The 19,009-nt window shown below is 31.6% G+C and overlaps 2 protein-coding genes across 3 annotated transcripts; one reads left to right on the top strand and one right to left on the bottom strand.

Annotated features, from left to right (window-relative positions):
* Nucleotides 1-418: 418 nt before the first annotated feature.
* Nucleotides 419-7,194, bottom strand: LOC119671080 (calponin homology domain-containing protein DDB_G0272472-like). The gene is made up of 6 exons (XM_038081585.1): nucleotides 6,772-7,194; nucleotides 4,596-5,923; nucleotides 4,422-4,544; nucleotides 4,162-4,362; nucleotides 3,213-3,490; nucleotides 419-2,680 (listed from the first exon to the last, which is right to left on the bottom strand). Exons 1-6 carry the CDS (start codon nucleotides 6,953-6,955, stop codon nucleotides 526-528), a joined length of 4,269 nt encoding a protein of 1,422 aa, XP_037937513.1. The 5' UTR covers nucleotides 6,956-7,194; the 3' UTR covers nucleotides 419-525.
* Nucleotides 7,195-7,203: 9 nt separating this feature from the next.
* On the top strand, nucleotides 7,204-9,878 carry LOC119671081 (NEDD8 ultimate buster 1). Of its 2 annotated transcripts, XM_038081587.1 has the most exons (9): nucleotides 7,204-7,372; nucleotides 7,436-7,584; nucleotides 7,650-7,773; nucleotides 7,830-8,030; nucleotides 8,096-8,241; nucleotides 8,308-8,550; nucleotides 8,610-9,152; nucleotides 9,213-9,296; nucleotides 9,354-9,878. In XM_038081587.1, the coding sequence occupies exons 2-9, from the start codon at nucleotides 7,465-7,467 to the stop codon at nucleotides 9,705-9,707; spliced, it is 1,815 nt and encodes a 604-aa protein (XP_037937515.1). In that variant the 5' UTR covers nucleotides 7,204-7,372; nucleotides 7,436-7,464; the 3' UTR covers nucleotides 9,708-9,878. The 2 variants fall into 2 exon arrangements, with proteins under 2 accessions (XP_037937515.1, XP_037937514.1); XM_038081586.1 differs by having other exon boundaries at nucleotides 7,204-7,584.
* The last annotated feature ends 9,131 nt before the right edge of the window (nucleotides 9,879-19,009 follow it).

Here is a 19,009-nt window from a genome sequence, read left to right as displayed (position 1 = left end):
TAACTGCAGCTGTACTCCTAATTGACTATACTCCTAACCCAATTGACTATATCCCAAACTCAATTGGGTTAATCCAAAACCTATTGAGTACTTTGGTCCAATGCAAAGTTGGTGTCGAAAAAGACACTCTTCTACAATTTTTTCTTTTCTTCAACCAAATAATAATCTCCGAACTTTACGCACCTAGAAAACAACAAAGTACATATATACTTATAGTATATATATATAGTATATATATATGTGTGAAGTATATATATACATAACATATAAACCTTTAATATTATTTTAACAAAATTAAATTGCAAATGAATTTTATATAAATATATTCTTTAATATATAATATGAAGTAATATCTATCAATTTATAGAATCGTATATCGTATACGATATACGATTTTTTTATAACAAGCAACTCTTACAATTAATATTATAAATAAAATTTTAACAAAAACCATTTTCATGCAATCATTAATTTGCTATAGTAGTTAAAATGAAATGAAATCGCACCTTTGCAAATAGCCTGATGTTACCGCCAAAATGCAGAATCACTAAGACTGGAACGTTCATCGCTTTGCTCCTCCATTCCTACTTCTTCAACTTCAGCTACCTCATCTACATTCTCATCAGAATCCTCACTTAACTCACCAAATTCATTTTGTTCATAATTTTCTTCTTCACTATTTTTTTTCTTTTTATCGAATTTAATATTTTCTTCTTCCTCGCTACTACCACTTTCCTTGGCTGCAACTGCTGTAGTCGTTAAGTCCTGTGCCTTCATTTCCATCATAATTTTGTCTATCATTTTCTTCCCCGCTATGGAATTCGTCGCGGACACCGCTACTGCCTCAGCCTCAGTCTCCACATCCACCACATGTGTTAAATCCTGTGCAACATATGCATTGAAAATCTTGTGAGCTTCTCTGAAATCTCCTTGCTTGGCAGCAGCCTCTATTTCGTCGATTGTTATCACTTTTGGCATTTGTACGTTGGACAGATTTTGTTTCATATTTTTATACTCGTATGCAGTGCGCTCAGCATAAGTGCCAATATCGCCAACAGCATGTGGCACTGATGAGGCTATTCCAGACTCATTTTCATTTAGTAATTTTTCGTTTGGCAATTCCACCTCGCCTTCAACATCTTCAGCTACGACTTCAGTGAGTTCTACTCTTTCTTTGCTTAATGTCTTCTTTGCAAAAAGTTGTTGCATTTTTTCCATTGATTGCTGCAACATTTGCATTGCAACTGTAGTTTCTGCTGTAGCTGTCACTGCGACTGCGACTGGGACTGGGACTGGGACTGTCGCTCTTTTTGCTGGTATTGGCGATGTTCTTGTTGTAGTCGATGTTGTTGTTATTGTTATTGCGTTGGTTGAGTTTTTGCCAGCAATATTCTCATTAATATTTTTGCCAACTTTTTCAGCAGCGAGCAATTGATTTTCTGTGCTGTTGCAGTTAACGTTGATGTTGCTGCTGATATTAATGTTGTTGCCATTATTGTGGTAGTGATTGTTGTTGCTTTCGTCCTCTTGTTGTATTAACTTAACTTGCCGCTTTTGTTGTGCGCTTTCTTTATTTCCGTTTATTGTGTTTTTTAACTGTATTTGCATCACTTCCTTCACATTGGCGCCATTTTTGTTGCTAACTTTATGGCTCCGTGTTGTTATTGTATTTTCGACTGCCGCTGCTGCTGTTGTTGCCATTATTGCCATTGTTGCCGTTGCAGCTACAGAAGCTACTGTTGCTGTTGATTTGAGCGCTTTTGCTGTTATAGATTCCACAGGAAACAGGCAACGTTTGAATTTATTACGCGTTTTGACCACTTCCAGCCCTGAACTTTGTTTGCCATCGCCACTTTGCTTTGAAGTTGTTCCTGAAGCAATGGAAGAAGTAGAACTTGTTGTGGAGATGCTATCAGCTCCAGTTGGTATTGTTACGTTCGATGATGTTAGACCTTCAGTACTTGAAGTTGGGATTAAAATATGTTCATTCTTTTTTTCATTAATAAAAGTTTTATTGCGACTTTTAGGCTTTTTAAATAAATTCAAGAAGTCTCCTCTATTATTTATGTCGATGTCTGATAGTGTATTTTGCTTATTCTCATCAGTGATCACTGTACTATGAAAAATAGGATGTGTACCAGTATTGATAAGAATATCGTTACTACTAGTTTTCTCTTCACTGCTAAATATACTTGTAATTTCATTTAAATTCATTTTCGGTCTGGAATATAATTTTTCCGCTTTCTCCCGATATTTGCGTTCATCATCGAAAAATTTTTCTTTCGCTTCCTGTATGGCGTTTTTATACTTTGTAGTCTTCACTCCATTTTTTGGTAGACTTTCACTAGTGGAAGTGGTGGAAGATTCAGTTCTGCTGCTCGATATTTTATCCAACACATGTTTGGTTTCGGGTAGAACCTCCAACTTTAGTTCAGCGGCAGTTTCTTTACTTTTTCTGGGTCTTGTATGGACTTTTGATTTTTGAATTTTATGGTTCACATTTTCTTTCGTCAAATCAACCCATTTTTTTTGTAGTTTTTCACGGTCTTCTGAATAATTTTTCCAAAATTCTTTGATAACATTACTTTCCGCATCGTTTTGTTGCCGCTGACGTTCCATATAATCAAGAAAATTCTTCTCTATTTGGTTACTTTCATTCTCTATTTCTTGCATACGTAATCTAAAAGAAATAAGAAAAGGATTAATAAAGTTGGAAACATCTTGCGCACAACATAATGGTATCATGGATGTAAATGCATCTAAAAAAACAATGTCCCATAATTTTTAAACTAGACGTTAGTGTGTTTCTGCGTAAATGGTAAATACTACTCTTTTATTTTGTATAGGAAAGTGTACTAGAGTCCAGAATTTACTATCCGTCTACTATATACTGTTCTCAAAATCTAATCGAATCAGTGAAAATATAATGTTTACTTTGAAAAATGGTGAGTGTGGTTTTGGCATTTAAAGAGTCATGACGCTGAGCCTCAATATGTTTGTACTTTATTGTAGAACACTAGAGAATAATTTTTTCTACAACAAAATGTAGTAGAGTCAGTCTTCAATTTTCTATCCCAAAATTTTAACAAATCGGTGAAAAAATATACCACCAAGTCCCAGTTAAATTAGCAACGTTACATTTCTTCAATTATTTTCATCAGACTTAAATTACTACTCTTACACTAAACTCTTGAGTTATCAAAAGAACTTACTTTGCATCAAACACTATATGATCTACGTTCCGTTCACGTTCATTTATTTCTTTGGCAATGTCATAAAACATTTTATGGGTTGCAATTATTTTATTAGATTCTTCAACTTTTCGTCTTCTGAGTTCTATATTTTCATTTTTTTGCTGTATATGTTGCGACCGCAAAGGTACTGCCCTTGATTCTTGTTGGTTTTGGACTATCTGCTGCACTTCTGGAATCGAAGGATATTCTTCGGATAGCTGTGAACTTGCTTGTGCTATATTTTTCAATTCCAACTCCTTAAAAGCAATATAAAAATTAATTAGTTAATATCTACATAGGTGAGTAAATATATTAGTAAATAAATAAGTAAATAAGTAAGTAAATAAGGCAGAAGATATGTAAGTAAATAAGTAAGTAAGTAAATAAGTAAGTAAATAAGTAAGTAAGTAAATAAGTAAGTAAGTAAGTAAGTAAATAAGTAAGTAAGTAAGTAAGTAAATAAGTAAGCATAATATTTTTAATTTAAAACCTTCGCAATACAAGTATATTGCCCAATTCACATTATCGTATCTTCCTTTTTATAGTATATTATATCAACTCACTATATACCGTGGAAGCGCTCTTAAAAAGACACTGACGGGTCCAACAATTATGTCCGCTTGAGAGAACTGTCCATTTATCAAGCAAATATGACAAATTCAAAGCAGATACTAACATTAAACAGTTAAGAGAGTCGACTTGGCAAAGCATTTATGAAACAGAGCTTTCACTGTATAACCAGGAGTGCATAAACGTAATACTAATAGAAAGACTATAACTTTAAAACGGAGGTTCAATAGTTTTAAGTAAACAACACCGTGCTTTCTCAAACTCAAATTTTCTAATCTTAATTCTTAAGTTAAAATTTTTTAATCAAAGAAAAAATACAATTCATCCATAGAATCAAACAATACTATATAATGAATACCTTTTTCTTTTTTTCGGCTTCATGCATGTCTTTAACTTCTTTGAATAATAAATTCTTTGATTCCAAATTTTGTTCCTGCAGTTTTGTTAGAATTTTTAATTGTTTATCTTCAAATTGAGCTAAATGATTAGCAAACTCCTCACTCATTTTTACTTTCTCCAGAGAAGTATCCGTAGAGGATGGTCGTGCCGATTGGGCATGCTAAATATGAAGTGAATATAAAAACCTTGTTTCTTTAAATCATAAGTATTCACACTTACCTGCAAAATTTTTTGTCTATATTTAATTTTCAGAAGTTCTTTTTGATGGCGTAATTTAATTTGCGTTTCATGATACATTTCATTCTTTTGTTTTTCTAAGGCTTTATTCAGAGAGATTTCAACCTACGATATAATTTTAAAGTGAAATTTAAACCTTTAAAGAAGATTTCATACCTTTTCCAAAAATTTTTGCCCATTAAGTGTATTACGCATTTCATTTACCCAATCCAAATAGGTCTTGACAGGTTCAACAAATTCAGTTTGTGCACTCGCGCATCTCTGCTCAACAGGTCTTTGAACAGTTGATTGTTGAATTATTTTTTCCTTCTCACGCTCTTTCTCCCATTCTTTCATTCGATTTATTAGCCTTTCTTTCTCAAGCTCGCTAACGCGCGCTCTTTCACGTTCCTTTTCACATTGCCGCTCTCTCTCACGTACTCTCTCACGCTCACTTTCACGTTCTTTCTCACGCTCCCTTTCACGTTCTCTCTCACGCACATTTTCAAGTTCTTTCTCGCGCTCCCTTTCACGTTCCCTCTCACGCTCTCTTTCCCGTTCTTTCTCACGTTCCTTTTCGCGTTCTTTCTCACGCTCGCTTTCACGTTCTTTCTGACGCTCTCTTTCTCGTTCTGTCATAAGCACTTTTTCACACTCTTTTTCATGCTCCTTCTCCAATTCGATTTCCCGCTCTTTACCTTTCAATAAATCACGCTCTCTCTCTAGTTCTTCGCTTAAAATTACTGCTTTCACAATATTATCGAAACTCTTAACGCACTTCGTGAATTGTTCTCCCAATGCTTCAATTGCGTTTCGTAATCCGTCAACATGACTACTCTTAGTATGACTACTAGCTACTGCTTTAAGTTGTCCAACTATCTGTTCCAAATTCAAACTAAGCTCTTCAGCATTATTAATTCTAGCACTTGTGCTAATTTGTAATTTATGCATTAGTCTCCGACTGAAGTTCTCGAATTGTTGCATCATATCCTTGACTTTGTTTGTAAGCGTCCCCAGAAATTCATTGAATAATTTAAAGTTTTTAGTATATATATCGGATTTTAAGCTACGACGTAGCTCTTGTTCTTGCACTTCAAGATTATTATAGCTTCGATAGGAATTGCAATCACCATGCACTCCAGTTGATTCTTCCTTTGTGTAATCAATAAGATTCTTTAGTATTAAAAAGAGTAACGAAACATTTTCTTCATTTCTATACACTTTTGGTATATGATTACTTAAAATTTCTTGACATTTTCTATTACTGGATATAGCACCTATAATATCCAGTATTTCTGTTTGATCAAAACGAAAATAACGCATACCCTCAAAATCTGGTAATACATTTCGATAGGGGACTTCAGTGCAAAATACCGAAAGTGTAAAATGACAATTGTGAGCATAAAGAAATTCAGCAACTAATGTGTTAAGTCCGAGGATTAGAGGAGACAGAGTAAGTAAATGTTTTGATCCGGTATTTTTCACATGACAGAGTATACGTTTGCCTGTATATATAATATTGGAAAAAAAATTATAATTAATAAACAATATATATAACAAATGAAGAAAAATTTTCTTAATTATTATTATTTTATTTAGTAATTTAACATTAAATATTATTAATTTTAAATATAAAAAACGCATGTCAAAAAAGTTAATAAAAAAATTATTATAAAAAAATTGTTTAATTTAAATTAAAATTAAATATTTTGTTACTTATTATTTTAATTAGTAATTTAATATTAACTATTATTAACTTTAAATATAAAAAACGCAACGTATATAATATATGAATGCAATAAAAAATTGGCGCTACACTTTTTGTCATAATAAATCTCATTAAATCTCGAGTTTCCAAGAACGGCTGGGTCTACGTCCCGAAGCCATTCGTCGCCAGCGACGATCAAGTGCTGTTTAACCCCACCCAAAGGGATTTCTCAAGCATTTCTAAGCGGGTTACCACAACTACAACAACTACATTAAATACGAGATAAATATATGCAACTGTTGTAAATTTATTAAAGTTAATAGTTTTTTATAATTTTTTAGTTACTTTATTTAATTTTTTATCTTCATTTAATATTTTATATATTAATATTCTTCTTCTTTATGTTTAATGTTTTTTTCTTATTATTGGTTATTGTTTTATAAGATATTTACATTACGTTTCAAATTTCCTACAGGGATTTCGAACTAACAGCTGTCAATAAAAGGCGCATTTATTACATTGAAAGTTGTCTACAGTGCAACAGTTGTCATGGTAACGACTACAATTACAAAAACAACACACAAGGCCCTACTAAATTCCAACAAAGTAAAAAATAAACAAAAACTCAACAATTTTGTTACTTACCCAGTGTAGTTTTGTTAAAATTTATTATAAGGTCAGCACGTAGTTTTGCCTGCAATTCCCGTGCTATTTCGTCTCTGTCCATCCATTCTCGAAAATGTTTTTCGAAATCTCTTACAGGAACGTTTGCTAAATCGCGCAAATCTGGATTTCCATTGTACGTTTCACCATCATGTCGAACTGCCATTTTCACACATTTCCTTTTTAAAATAAATAATATTTAGCAAATAATGATTGCTGCTGTTGATACTCTTTCTTCAAAAATGTAAACAATTTTAATAAGCATACGATGCCGCCTTTTTTTTTGTCGTACTCGCTCAAGCGTATAAAATGCACTCTAAATTTTGACACTTTAAAACGTGTTTTACTAATTAAATAAATTTTGCTAATGAATCAGTGACTAACAACAAAAAACGTAATACAATTATTTTATAGAGGAAGAAGAAAATTGAAATAAAACACAAATTTGCAATTAACTGATGTGCAACGAATTTCTTTATTTTGTACTGTACAAAAATGACACTTCAAAGGGATGCAATAGACGTCAGTAGTGAGGTTGGCAGCACTTTTGACGTTTATCAATTTATACAGTAGGACGGCAGAGGTACACAATGAATACACAGAATTGAAAATTTGCGCATTTGCTTTCGTTGTTTTTTGTTTTTAGCGAAATTATTGCGTGCTTTTATTATTATTATGTCACAGATAACAAATGTTATTACTTTGGTACGTGCGCGTCTGCGGCAGTTAAACATTAAATTATGGGAAGAACCTTACTATTTAGCTGAAGTTGGACCAATTGTTTCCGAAGTGGACGTATGTATACGCGCTTTTCTTGCAAAGGAATTTCATAAGAAATTTAAATAAATTATTTTTTTTAGAGACTTGCAGAGGAATTTAGTAGAAGTTTAAGCATAACAGTTTCGCAATGTGTAATGGCACTTAATGAACTCCAAGCGGGTGCTTTAGACAAACTGAATGCACGCAGGGAATACGAACAAACTGGTTCGTACTTATGTGTAAAATGCGCCTAATTTTTTGTTGAAGAATTCGTTTTGCAGGTTTAGCAACATTAAAAGTACGCCGCGTTAGTAGTGATATAGGCACGCAAAACATGTTCGATATAAAGGTGAACCTGAACGTAATGGGATCCGAATTGCAAACTTTGATAGCAGCGCAGTTGAATTTGACAGCTGGTTGCCAAGTTAAGTGCATCCATAAAGGAAAAATTGTGGATCAAAATAAAACGTTACAAGCACAAAGTAAGTGTTTATTTTCATTTGAAGAAATGGATGTAATATTATATATACTTACTTTTCCATTTTAGTGGTTACAAATAATGAAAACATACTAGTAATTGTAAGTGAGGTGGAGCCTCAAAGTTCGGGCAATGCAGATGCCATATACTCGAGAGTACAAAGAATTAAAATGGATGTTGAGAAGATCGTAGACTCAAAACGCCAACTGTTTGAGGTTTAATATTGTAGTTATTGCTAAGCATGCATATTGTCATACTTAAACGATTGTATTAAATTGCAGATGGAAGATCAGGATGGTAATACAGTATTCTTGCCACCTGAGGAAAATCGTGCAATATTAATGGCAATGAGTTTCTATGAGAAAGCGCGTGCAGCACTTAAGCGTGATCATTTTGATGAAGCCTTGGTTTTATTGCTGGAAGCAGATGAGAAATTTCTAACTTGCAATTCAAAGTTCCTAGAAGTTGTGGACAACTATGCACTTGTCAATTTAGACATTGTCTGGTGTTATTTATTATTAAAAGTACGTTACAGTCCTATTTAAAAAAAAAATGTTTTATTTAAAGAACGATTATCTTCCAGAATGTTACACAGCTTCCCGATGCAGAACGTCGCTTAAAAGTATGCGAGAGCAGTTTTAATCGTAGCTATGGTGAAAATATGAGTCGTTTAATTGCACTTAAGGGAAATGCTTGTCCTGAACGTGCTCTACTTATGCGTCTACATTTACTGCAAGGCGTTGTGCTCTTCCATCAAAATAGACGTGATGAAGCATACTATAAATTCGAAGTAGCCTCTAAGGAATTAATAGAATTAAAAGTAGATGATGCCGCCTTAGCTACAATGGTGGAAATGGGTTATGAACCGTTTGAAGCGCGCTTGGGTTTACGTGCTAGTGGCGGTTTAATTGATCAAGCTATAAATTCGATACAAGAGCGTAGAGAAAAACTGTTGGAGGCGCGCAAAAGAAATGCTAAAGAACGAAAAGTCAATGATGTTATTTCACGTTATCGCAACAAAGAATGGATAAATCCGCGTAGCGTTTCTGCTCTTATGGATATGGGTTATACTGCTAGCATTGCTTCTGAAGCACTGAAGCGTTCTAAAAATGATTTAGTTGGCGCAGTGAGTGAAAAATAACTAAAATATTTTGTTCACTAATAAAAAAAATCTCAAATTTTGTAGTTGGAATTGTTGCAAACTCAGGGCGATGAATTACGCAGTAGTGTATCAGCTCCAACAAGTGTAAATAATTTGTTATTGGATGAAGTAAGTCATTTTATTAAATCTTTTTATAAATACTTGAACTGATAACAATAATCGTAGCTTAAGAAACTGGGTTTTGATGAACAACTTGCAAATATTGCACTACAAACCACTGGCAACAATATTGATAAAGCCGCCGACTACTTGATAAGAATGTTAAATGATGAAAACCAACTTAAATCAATGATGGAGAAAGTGTCACAGGCTTTAAATGCCGCTGATGGACCATCTACATCCAGTGGCATCAATTCACTTGCAAGTGATTTGATACAGAAAGCACAACTTGAACTTGAATCCTTAACGGCTTATCGTCGCTTCCATGTTGACATCACAGATACTGAGAACGATTATTTGGATTTGCCTCTACTACAAGAGGAACAAATTTTAACTGAATACAGAAACCTCTTAACTTAATTTTGTTGATTTGTGATAATAATATATTTACTTTTGAAATCTCTCACATCGATGAATTTAACTTAACCAAAGTGTTTAACTTAAACTGTTCAGATATCCCATAACCTAAATGGCTGTTATACTGCATCATCTCTTAAACTAATACATATACAATCGAAATTAAGTGTTTCAGAAAAAAAAAAAGGACAAATTGTATAAATAAAAAAAATATATATTTTTACCGAGCCAAATTAGTTGATCTACGTTGATAAGTAAAGTATTCATATTTTATTTCTAAATTTAACAAATCTATAAATATATATATATATATATATATGTATACAATATATTTGTATGTAACAGATCTATGTGCCACATATTCTATGTAATGCTGAGGCTCAAATTTTTTTATATTTATTATCTTATATACAACCCAAATACATACATTTTCTATCATAAAATGATTTTTGATTTCATAAATGTAATGACATAGACGAATCAAGGGACAGAAGTATTTCAAACGAAAGTATAAATTACTACAGACAACCTTAGACAGCAACCTTAAGTTAAAGAATATAGAAATGAGAATAACTTATAGTAACAAAAGTACAGCTTTTACGTGGTGAAGCACTTACATATCTGGTGTTAAATATATACTTGTTCGAAAACATTAGTGAACAAATAGATCGAACGTTAATCCTAACAGAGTATCTGACGGCATATATACGCATGAGATTGAACACTATAATTCCATTCTCTATTCCTCTATAGATGGCTAGTGCAACCCAGGCGGGTTTCAATTAGCACTACAACCAATCCCATCATACACACGTTTTTACGTAGAAATTCTGGGTTACGACTACAACAGCAGCACCTTAGAAGTTAGAGTATAATCAGACCAATAATAGTTTACGTTTACCAAATATTCAACACCCGATCCTTAAACACGTCTGTTAGACGTGTACTGTTAAAAAAAGTTATATTGAAAAGCTCATATGGATAAAGAAGTGAAATGGTGATAGGTTCATAAGTCAAATCTGAACTCCGGTAAAGTTACTGATTGCTTAACTGAACACGTTCCTCTTAATTATCATTTTTCAAAGTTATTATAAAATGATACTGATATCTTTAGAGGCTGTAAAACACATGGTAACCACACTAGCATTAGGCTGTACAATACCTCTATCGCACTTACATTGAACTTAAGCTTAACAATTAATTCATTCGGGTTAACAAAAAATATAGTAAGAGGTTTCTCACATTAATATTTAGGACAAAGGTTTATTTTTCAGCTTTATCTTTCACCTTTACAACAACCCTGTAAAAAAATGATTAAAGTACATTGACTGTACTGGCCAGATTCATAGAACTACCACCATTAGGTGGTTTACCTTCACCTAATGGGGGAGTCGTTGCCTCTCTGTTGGGCGTTGGTCGTATACTGATCACCTTGTCTATATACGAACATCGCTTTTTCCATGTGGTACCCCAACGGACCATTATTTGTGCTCAAGTGGGCTGTCTTGGTAAGGCCACCACTCCAACCTACCTACATTGACTGTAATGTTCTCCCAACTTATCTCTCTTTTACAATGTTAAGCTGAAAACGAATACGGTTCCAATGGACTTGTGAACCGAATAAGATTTGCAATTAAGAGCTAAGGAATAGTTTTAAATTTGGAAATATATTTAATTAATCCAGGTTAGCTTAGCTTAGGAGATTTCTTCCAGTGATATTGCAATAGATCTTCAATGTTGCTGTGTATTATGTTCTTTTATAATAATAATGACGAAACCAAGTAACTAAACCTAGGCTAGATATAAATCTGCTTAGCATTTTTTAAAATTATTAAGAAATATTTGTCTAAGCCGTAGTACTACATTCTATATTTTTCTATATTCTACATTGTAGTCCGATGTTCAAAATACTGGTGATATATTTATTTATTTATTTGTGAGTTCACTAAAATTAATTTTTAAGTTAACTAAGAATAAGGAACTGAACTATTAGGTTCTCCGCCCTACATAAGTGGTATACAATATATATTTAGGCCGTGTGTGAGTTCGAGTAAATTGAGGTAAAGTAAACTGAAATTTTCTAATGATTTTTTGCACTTATTTATTATTTTTGGTTAAAAATTTTCAAATTTATTTATTTATTTATTAAACATCTTATAAAATTTTCACAATAGTAACACCTAATTTTTATCTAACTTACCCTACTCGAAATTCTGGTAAATATTAACATTCTCTGCCATACCGACATAATTTACTGTTTCCTTCAATTTACCATCAATTTACTTGAACTCCCGCACACAGCATTTGAACGAAAAGTGGATTAGAATAGAAATATATATCTAACATACTATCTTTCTAATCTTTTGTGCTGACAAAATCCATTCCACTTGCTTATTAGAGTCCAGAATATTTTATGTAGTATCTGGATAAGTGTAAGTTAAAAAAATTCCGTCTCAATATTTCGTTCCTGAAACGGTATGTGGTTAGAATATGCAATTCTTCAAGGAGAGAGATGATATTATATCACTTCAGCCAACTTTATTTAGTTTAGTCATTACAGGCCAAAATGTCACGATGGATCACTATATCCGTATATATAGACGCCAATATTATTCATTAAAGGCATTCACCCTTTACGATGCCATTGTCATGGATAATATTAGCATACACTGCCTTGTTTCATCTGAAATTATATCGATTATCAATGAGGCAAAGATATGGTGGTTTATGGAACTTATGGGGACATTTCTACCATTGCGCGTTTAATTTATTATTGATTCAATATAATTTTGTTTACCTATGAAATGTTATTAACACCATTCTCAAAGTGTCTCTGAACTGAAAGCGCTCACTGGGTAAATATGGAATTTCTGGTACGAGAAATTTTGTTTACTTTAGATATTTTGCAACGCGTTTTTATAAGGTTGACTCAAAGAAACGTAAAACACTTGGAATCATAAAAAAGTTAACTGGTTATTATCTAGACAGATATTATCTGAATATATATACAAATAAAAGTTAATAATTATTAACTAAATATCTGTAGAAAATATTTTGCATAAGAACAATTGTTTCAGAAGATAAATTTAATAATTGAAAAAATTTTTTTAATTTTTTTAAAAATTTTTATAAAAAAATATCATATCATCTACTAAAAGTACATATGTATAATATTATAGATAACAGTTTAAGAACATAAGATCGGACTGAATTTGCAATTCGAAAGAGTCATGTAATTAAAATATTTTTGTCAATATATAATTAATATTTTCAACTATTTAGATTTTGCTAAAACTTCATAATCACTTCATAATCACATCTCATGCCCGCATATCACGTAAGTCAGAGACAATTTCGTTTATTAAATTTCCACTTCCGTCATTGTAGGCAGATTTCAATTTGTTCTGTTGACGAATAATTAAATTTTTTTGTTTGATTTTATTGATATGGCAAGTATTTATACAAATAAGAATAATTAATTATTTACTACCTTATAAATACTTAATCTGACTCGTATAAGGTGCAGTGGATTATATACTTTGTTATATGTGCTTGTGGAGGCTGATCGCTAAGAAGCATCTTACAGAGCATTATTTGGTGAGATTAACTGGATTTGTGTGGCACTAAGCTTGTAATCAGTAAACTGAAAAAAATTTATTAATAGTCTTATCGATGTTATCAAACAGTCAACTAACTAGCCATCTATATTGTTAATTAATGACAGCATCTGAATCAAACAACTCTTATCGTATTATGCTAAGATTATATGTTATACTGGATAAAACTATCTTACTTCCTTACTAATAGTAGGTATTCGACTTATTCTACATTAAGCAAAAAAATAAAAATAATGAATATTGTTTAAAAAATACTATAAAATAAGTCCTTAGAAGAAAATATGTACGTTGATCTCAAGTACTTGGGAACCACTTCTGTCGAATATTACATTGTAATATATAATTGTTATACAAATTATAGGTAAAATAGCACATATTCTTACTACATTTAAAATATGAACTATAGTCAGTACGCAAGAATCAAAGTGGACAAGCAGTCAGACCCAGAGCACGCATTGTAGTACATCTTCGAATTAAGGAATCAAAGTGGAAAATGTTTTAATATTTTAGAGTAATTTAGGTTACGCTATTAGGATGGTCGTGTTATTTATTTGCCTCTTAAAATTCAATATAGTTTTGAATTAAATCAAATCCTTGTATTATTTTAAGCACAATATAATTTTCACTTTACAAATAAATGAGATTCTTTAAAAAGTAAGCCCCAAGTGGGATTAATCTGCGTTGCTGTTGTGTTGGATATTGTGAAGCTTTTTCTGACTTATTCATTTGATTTGCAGTTATCTGCTATATCTTTTTGATCTTGAACTTAGACCAGAGAAATATTAAATTACGTCGATATAACTATCAGAGACGCGTAGCAGTTAAGAATCGCAGATGTGTAGCATTTTCTAGCTACTTAATCCGATTTACAATTATTTACGATATCTATGATTCTGTGATCGAGAATATAGACTAGAAGAACATTAAGTTGATCCAATGCTACGCTGAGAATCGCGTTACAGTTAGAAACAATTATAGATGCTATTAAGCCTAATGTTATTTGTAAAATCGAGTAAAAATTACGATTGGAAGATTCGTACAGTGATGGAACTCTTCAGTAATGAAAAAATTTTCTCACGATTTTGAGTATTCTTTTAATCGCAGAAAGAAGCCCTGGTAGATCATTTTCTGTCATGAAAAAGAAAAAAAACTATAACAGAACGTATAATTGGTCATATGTACTTAGTGCTTTTGCTATACTTTCTTTTCAATAGGAGGTTGACCCTTTATCGAACAAAAAACCAAGAAGATTTTTTCAAAACCTTATCGTTTTTAAAGCTGTACGTCACCTCAAAGTAAATTTCGGTTAAGGGTCTTTTAAAGAGGATATAAACTTAATAGCTTACTGCATAATCAAATAAGAGTAATGTTTGAAGTAGAATAATTATAGAGAAATAAATATATAGAGAATAGAGAATACATATTTTTATATGTACTTACTTCCTACTTTCAGTAACAAGTGTCATATGGTAAATTCATTAAATTTTATTTTTCGGGCTTTGGTAAACAATTTGTTTATAAATAAATACACAAGTATAAAAATTTACCATAGAAATCAATCAAATATTCAATCTCATCCAGTTGAATAAGAGACTAAAGTGCGTTAGGACGTTAAACGTCTATAAAGAGTTCTACGTGATTTATAATAGAATACCATTCAAAAAATTATATGCAAGTATTTTACTCTATGTATACTTATGTATATTACCTATTATTTACTAAAATAAACAGTCTGTACATGTTCAATATGTCGTAGTTTAGAAGATTTAAGTTCTTTCTACAGAATTTTAATTTCTTCTAGACTCATTCATTTTAATTATGTTGCCGCACGATTCAAATGATACGTGATTGAGATTATAACGATATATCGTAGGAAAAAGAGAAAAATAAAACTGAAATCCCCTAAATTAATCACTGTACTTTGAGACAGTAAATGAATTTTATTTATATGTTTTTATCATCATATAGTCAAATTGACTATATGATGTTCATTAAACTAAAAACAATATTTTTATCGTGAAGCAGTTGGTAGGACGCAAAACTTTTTCAACCCACTAAAACTAGTAGAAGTAGAAGGTTTCGCTAATGTTAAAATTCACCTTTTTATGTGCTTTTGTTGTTATTTTTGGTTTTATTTGGGAATGTGATTATCCAATTGGTTAGGTAGAGAGGACTTTGTCAACCAAATTTCGATAAATTAACTAAAATTTTTGTCCTCGTCTTTTTATGTCTATTTGAACGCTTCCTCCTTTAAATAGTTTCTTTTCGTCATAAATAGTCATAATTTTCGTCACTTTCGACAAAAAAATTAACATTAGAGAATACATTTCATTTTTTCATTTTGTTTTTAATTGACAGACATTAGTATCGATTTATTTAAATAATATCTTTGCTTGCAGGGACAAGAAAATCAATCAGGTGGAATCCTTAAGGCAACTTAAACTGTCGAATGCGTCTTAATTGATATTCCCTTTTTTGGAAAATTTTTTTTCTCGATGCTTTTCCTGACTACTAAGCCAGTGATCTGCAAATTTCTTTCCCTCCCATTTTCTAATAACTTCATTCGAGTGGCTTTTTGTGAAGCTTAGTATAAATTAAAGTTTACCTCTTCTTTGACTAGATAATCAGCCATTTCATTGCTCTCATGTCCTTTATATTGGAATCTATTCCAGCATGCAGTTGTAAAGGATTCTTACCTATTGAGAATGGTGATATAATCATTATTCATATATGCGCTAATCGTAACAGACTGGAAGGCCAATCATACTACTTGACTATCTGATAAATGTGGGTTCCTTTCATCTTTTTGCCAAATAATTCTCTCACTCATATGGTTTATGTCAACCCTCTTAAACTATTCTAACTATTTTTATGAGAAGCATAAGATACTTTACTAACCTCTAACTAGTTAAACTTAACTTGGTATTAGTAGAGAACCCATAGATATTCTATATAAGCCTCTGTGGCATCAGTAGTACAACTTGATATCAGTAGAGAACCCATAGCGCTTCTATACAAGCCTCTTTGACGTAACACTTTATTGACCTCTAAACAAATATCGGCAAGGAATCAACAGGGGTTGTGTGCTACTCATTTTAAGCGACACAGTCAAATATTTTAAATTTCTAAAATCAGAACATTTAATCTCACGGTATAAATTTTTTTGAAATTCATCCAAAACAATTAAAATGTAATTTCGCTTACATAAAATAAAATGTCATGTTTTTATAAAAACTCTATTTCAAAGTTTATTTTTTATCAGATTTTGAAATATTATTACTTTTTATTTCAAATAAAAAATTAAGAAATTATTTCTTTTAATTGCAAAGTAACTAGATACTTAAATTTGCCAAGTCATCTGAAATAAAGTTAGTAAATTTTGTCTTCTGAGAGCTGATATGAAATCTTTCGCGTGTTTTAATAATTGTATAGAAATAAAAAAATATATTTTTTCAATATTTTTCCTATATAATTTAAATATCGATTTTAATAAATTTGTTTTGTTTAAACGGAAATGGAAGTCTAAATGGGACCAGCCCTTGAAGTTAGTCGAGCGTTGCCAGCAATTCTGCAACTCATGCCAAAGTTCTAAAAATTAAAGCAAAATAAAATTAAATTTATCGCTAATAAGTAAAATCAATAACAAAAACTAAATTCAGAATAAAAAAGAAATTTATATAATATTTAAAAAAATTGTTGTAAATCATTTAAAATGCACTTACGGGTATTAATAGTTAATTTTTCTTTCTGAGGCAAATGCAAAATAAAATGATCAAATCGTCAAATTATTTGGACGAATCATTTTCCAAACTTAAAAATATTTAATTTTTATTATTTTTTTGTTTATTATTAAAAATTTGTTTTTAGAAAATCAAATGGCAATGCGATTACAGTTAATTGCAAATTTTATTGTTATTATTTATTATTTTCGATTTTAATGATGGTTCTGACAATCAAACGACAATGATGATATGTTTGTTTAATAATGATGGGATTCGGTGAGGCAACCAAGTGTAACTGTGTTGATTAGAACAAATCATGTCCACCGTTGGCTGAAATTTACAAAAAGTTTGTGGTTGTCAAAGCCAAACTGTGACCAACTCGGAGGCCAAAGTACTGCAAAATTCCATGTCATAATTGCTTTACTCCGTTTTTTCCATTTGTAATAATTTTCTGCTTACGGATTTTGCGCATGAAAACCATTTAATTATTTTAATTATTGGAAAATTCAAAAAAATTAGTTATATGTTCTATAATTATTAACATAAGTTCATTAAATAACTTTGACATATCACACATCTATAAAAATTTATATGAGAGAAAACATTGATTGTACACTTTAACATATCTTATCTATTAACAGTTTTTTAAATTAAAAGTAATTAAATTTTCTTTTAATTTAATTTATTTGTTTTTCATACTAATTTGGAACCTTTTCCGAGTTAGTGTATCTAGTCACTTTTACTCTTTGATAGCTGGGGGGTTTCTGCAGAGTCCCACCCATCTCACTGACTAATTTCTGTATTCCTCATAAGCTTCGTGATTATTCAGTGACCGTCCGATAAGTGATTACTCTGAAATTGTATATATATATATATATCTTATATATATATTTCTTCTGTACGTGTGTTGACAGTGAACTCCTCCTAAACGGCTGAACCGATTTTGATGAAATTTTTTGTGTGTGTTCAAGTGGATTGAAGGAAGGTTTAGATTCACAATTTGGCCCACTGGATAATGTCTTTTTAATTAATTTTTTATTTTTTGGTATCCATGTACATTTATATTAGAAATTTAAAATTTATTCATGCTTACTTTGATTTGTTTAAAAAGTTTAAAATCTCTAAAATGATTCGTAAAACTGCCGTTGCATAGCTTAAGTGCATTTAAATTCCGCAGTATAATTATAGGTGAGCCAATTTTTAATCTTAAGTTATGTGGTGGTATTCCTGGAGACTCCAGCGAATTCAAAAATTCAACAGGATAGTTGAACGATTCATTTTAGAGTTTAAACTTTTTAAACAAATCAAAGTAAGCATGAATAACTTTTAAATGTCTAATATAAATGTATATGGATACCAAAAAACTGTATAATAATTTAAAATACGTTATCCAGTGGGCCAAATTGTGAATCTAAGCCATCCTTGAATTCACTTGAACACACGCAAAAAAGAAGAATTATATATATAAAGATATATATAATGTACAAAAAACACTGCCACGTCTTCGTGGACGAGGAGGAAATATTGGTCGACGGACTCGGAATTCACAATTACTCCAGATCCGTCGGTTAAATAGATCGGCAGAAAACAATGAAAATGTAAGAAACCAGGATACAATCACACGTGCTAATGAAAGTCAAGAGCAACGCAACGAACGCCTTCGAGCTAATGCATTGAGACAAAGACTGGCCCGTCAACGAGTCACCGACACATTCAGAACACGTGAACAACGGCGTTTGCAAGTGTATGGGGCATTGACACGTGCATCATTTCATCGCCTTGCTTTTGAATATGAGTCGGATATCGACTATTCGTCACATTCACGAATTGTAATCGGTGCTATCAACAAATAGTGCCAACACTGTCATGCGTCATTTGAGTCCCAACACTCAAATACAAAGGTGAATCGGCCGGTTTCTGTTGCGCATCTGGAAAAGTTGTATTGCCACCATTGAATTCGCCGCCA

Source organism: Teleopsis dalmanni, chromosome 1 (assembly GCF_002237135.1).
Source record: "Teleopsis dalmanni isolate 2A chromosome 1, ASM223713v2, whole genome shotgun sequence".
Lineage (NCBI taxonomy): Eukaryota > Metazoa > Arthropoda > Insecta > Diptera > Diopsidae > Teleopsis > Teleopsis dalmanni.
This window is presented reverse-complemented; position numbering and strand designations above follow the sequence as displayed.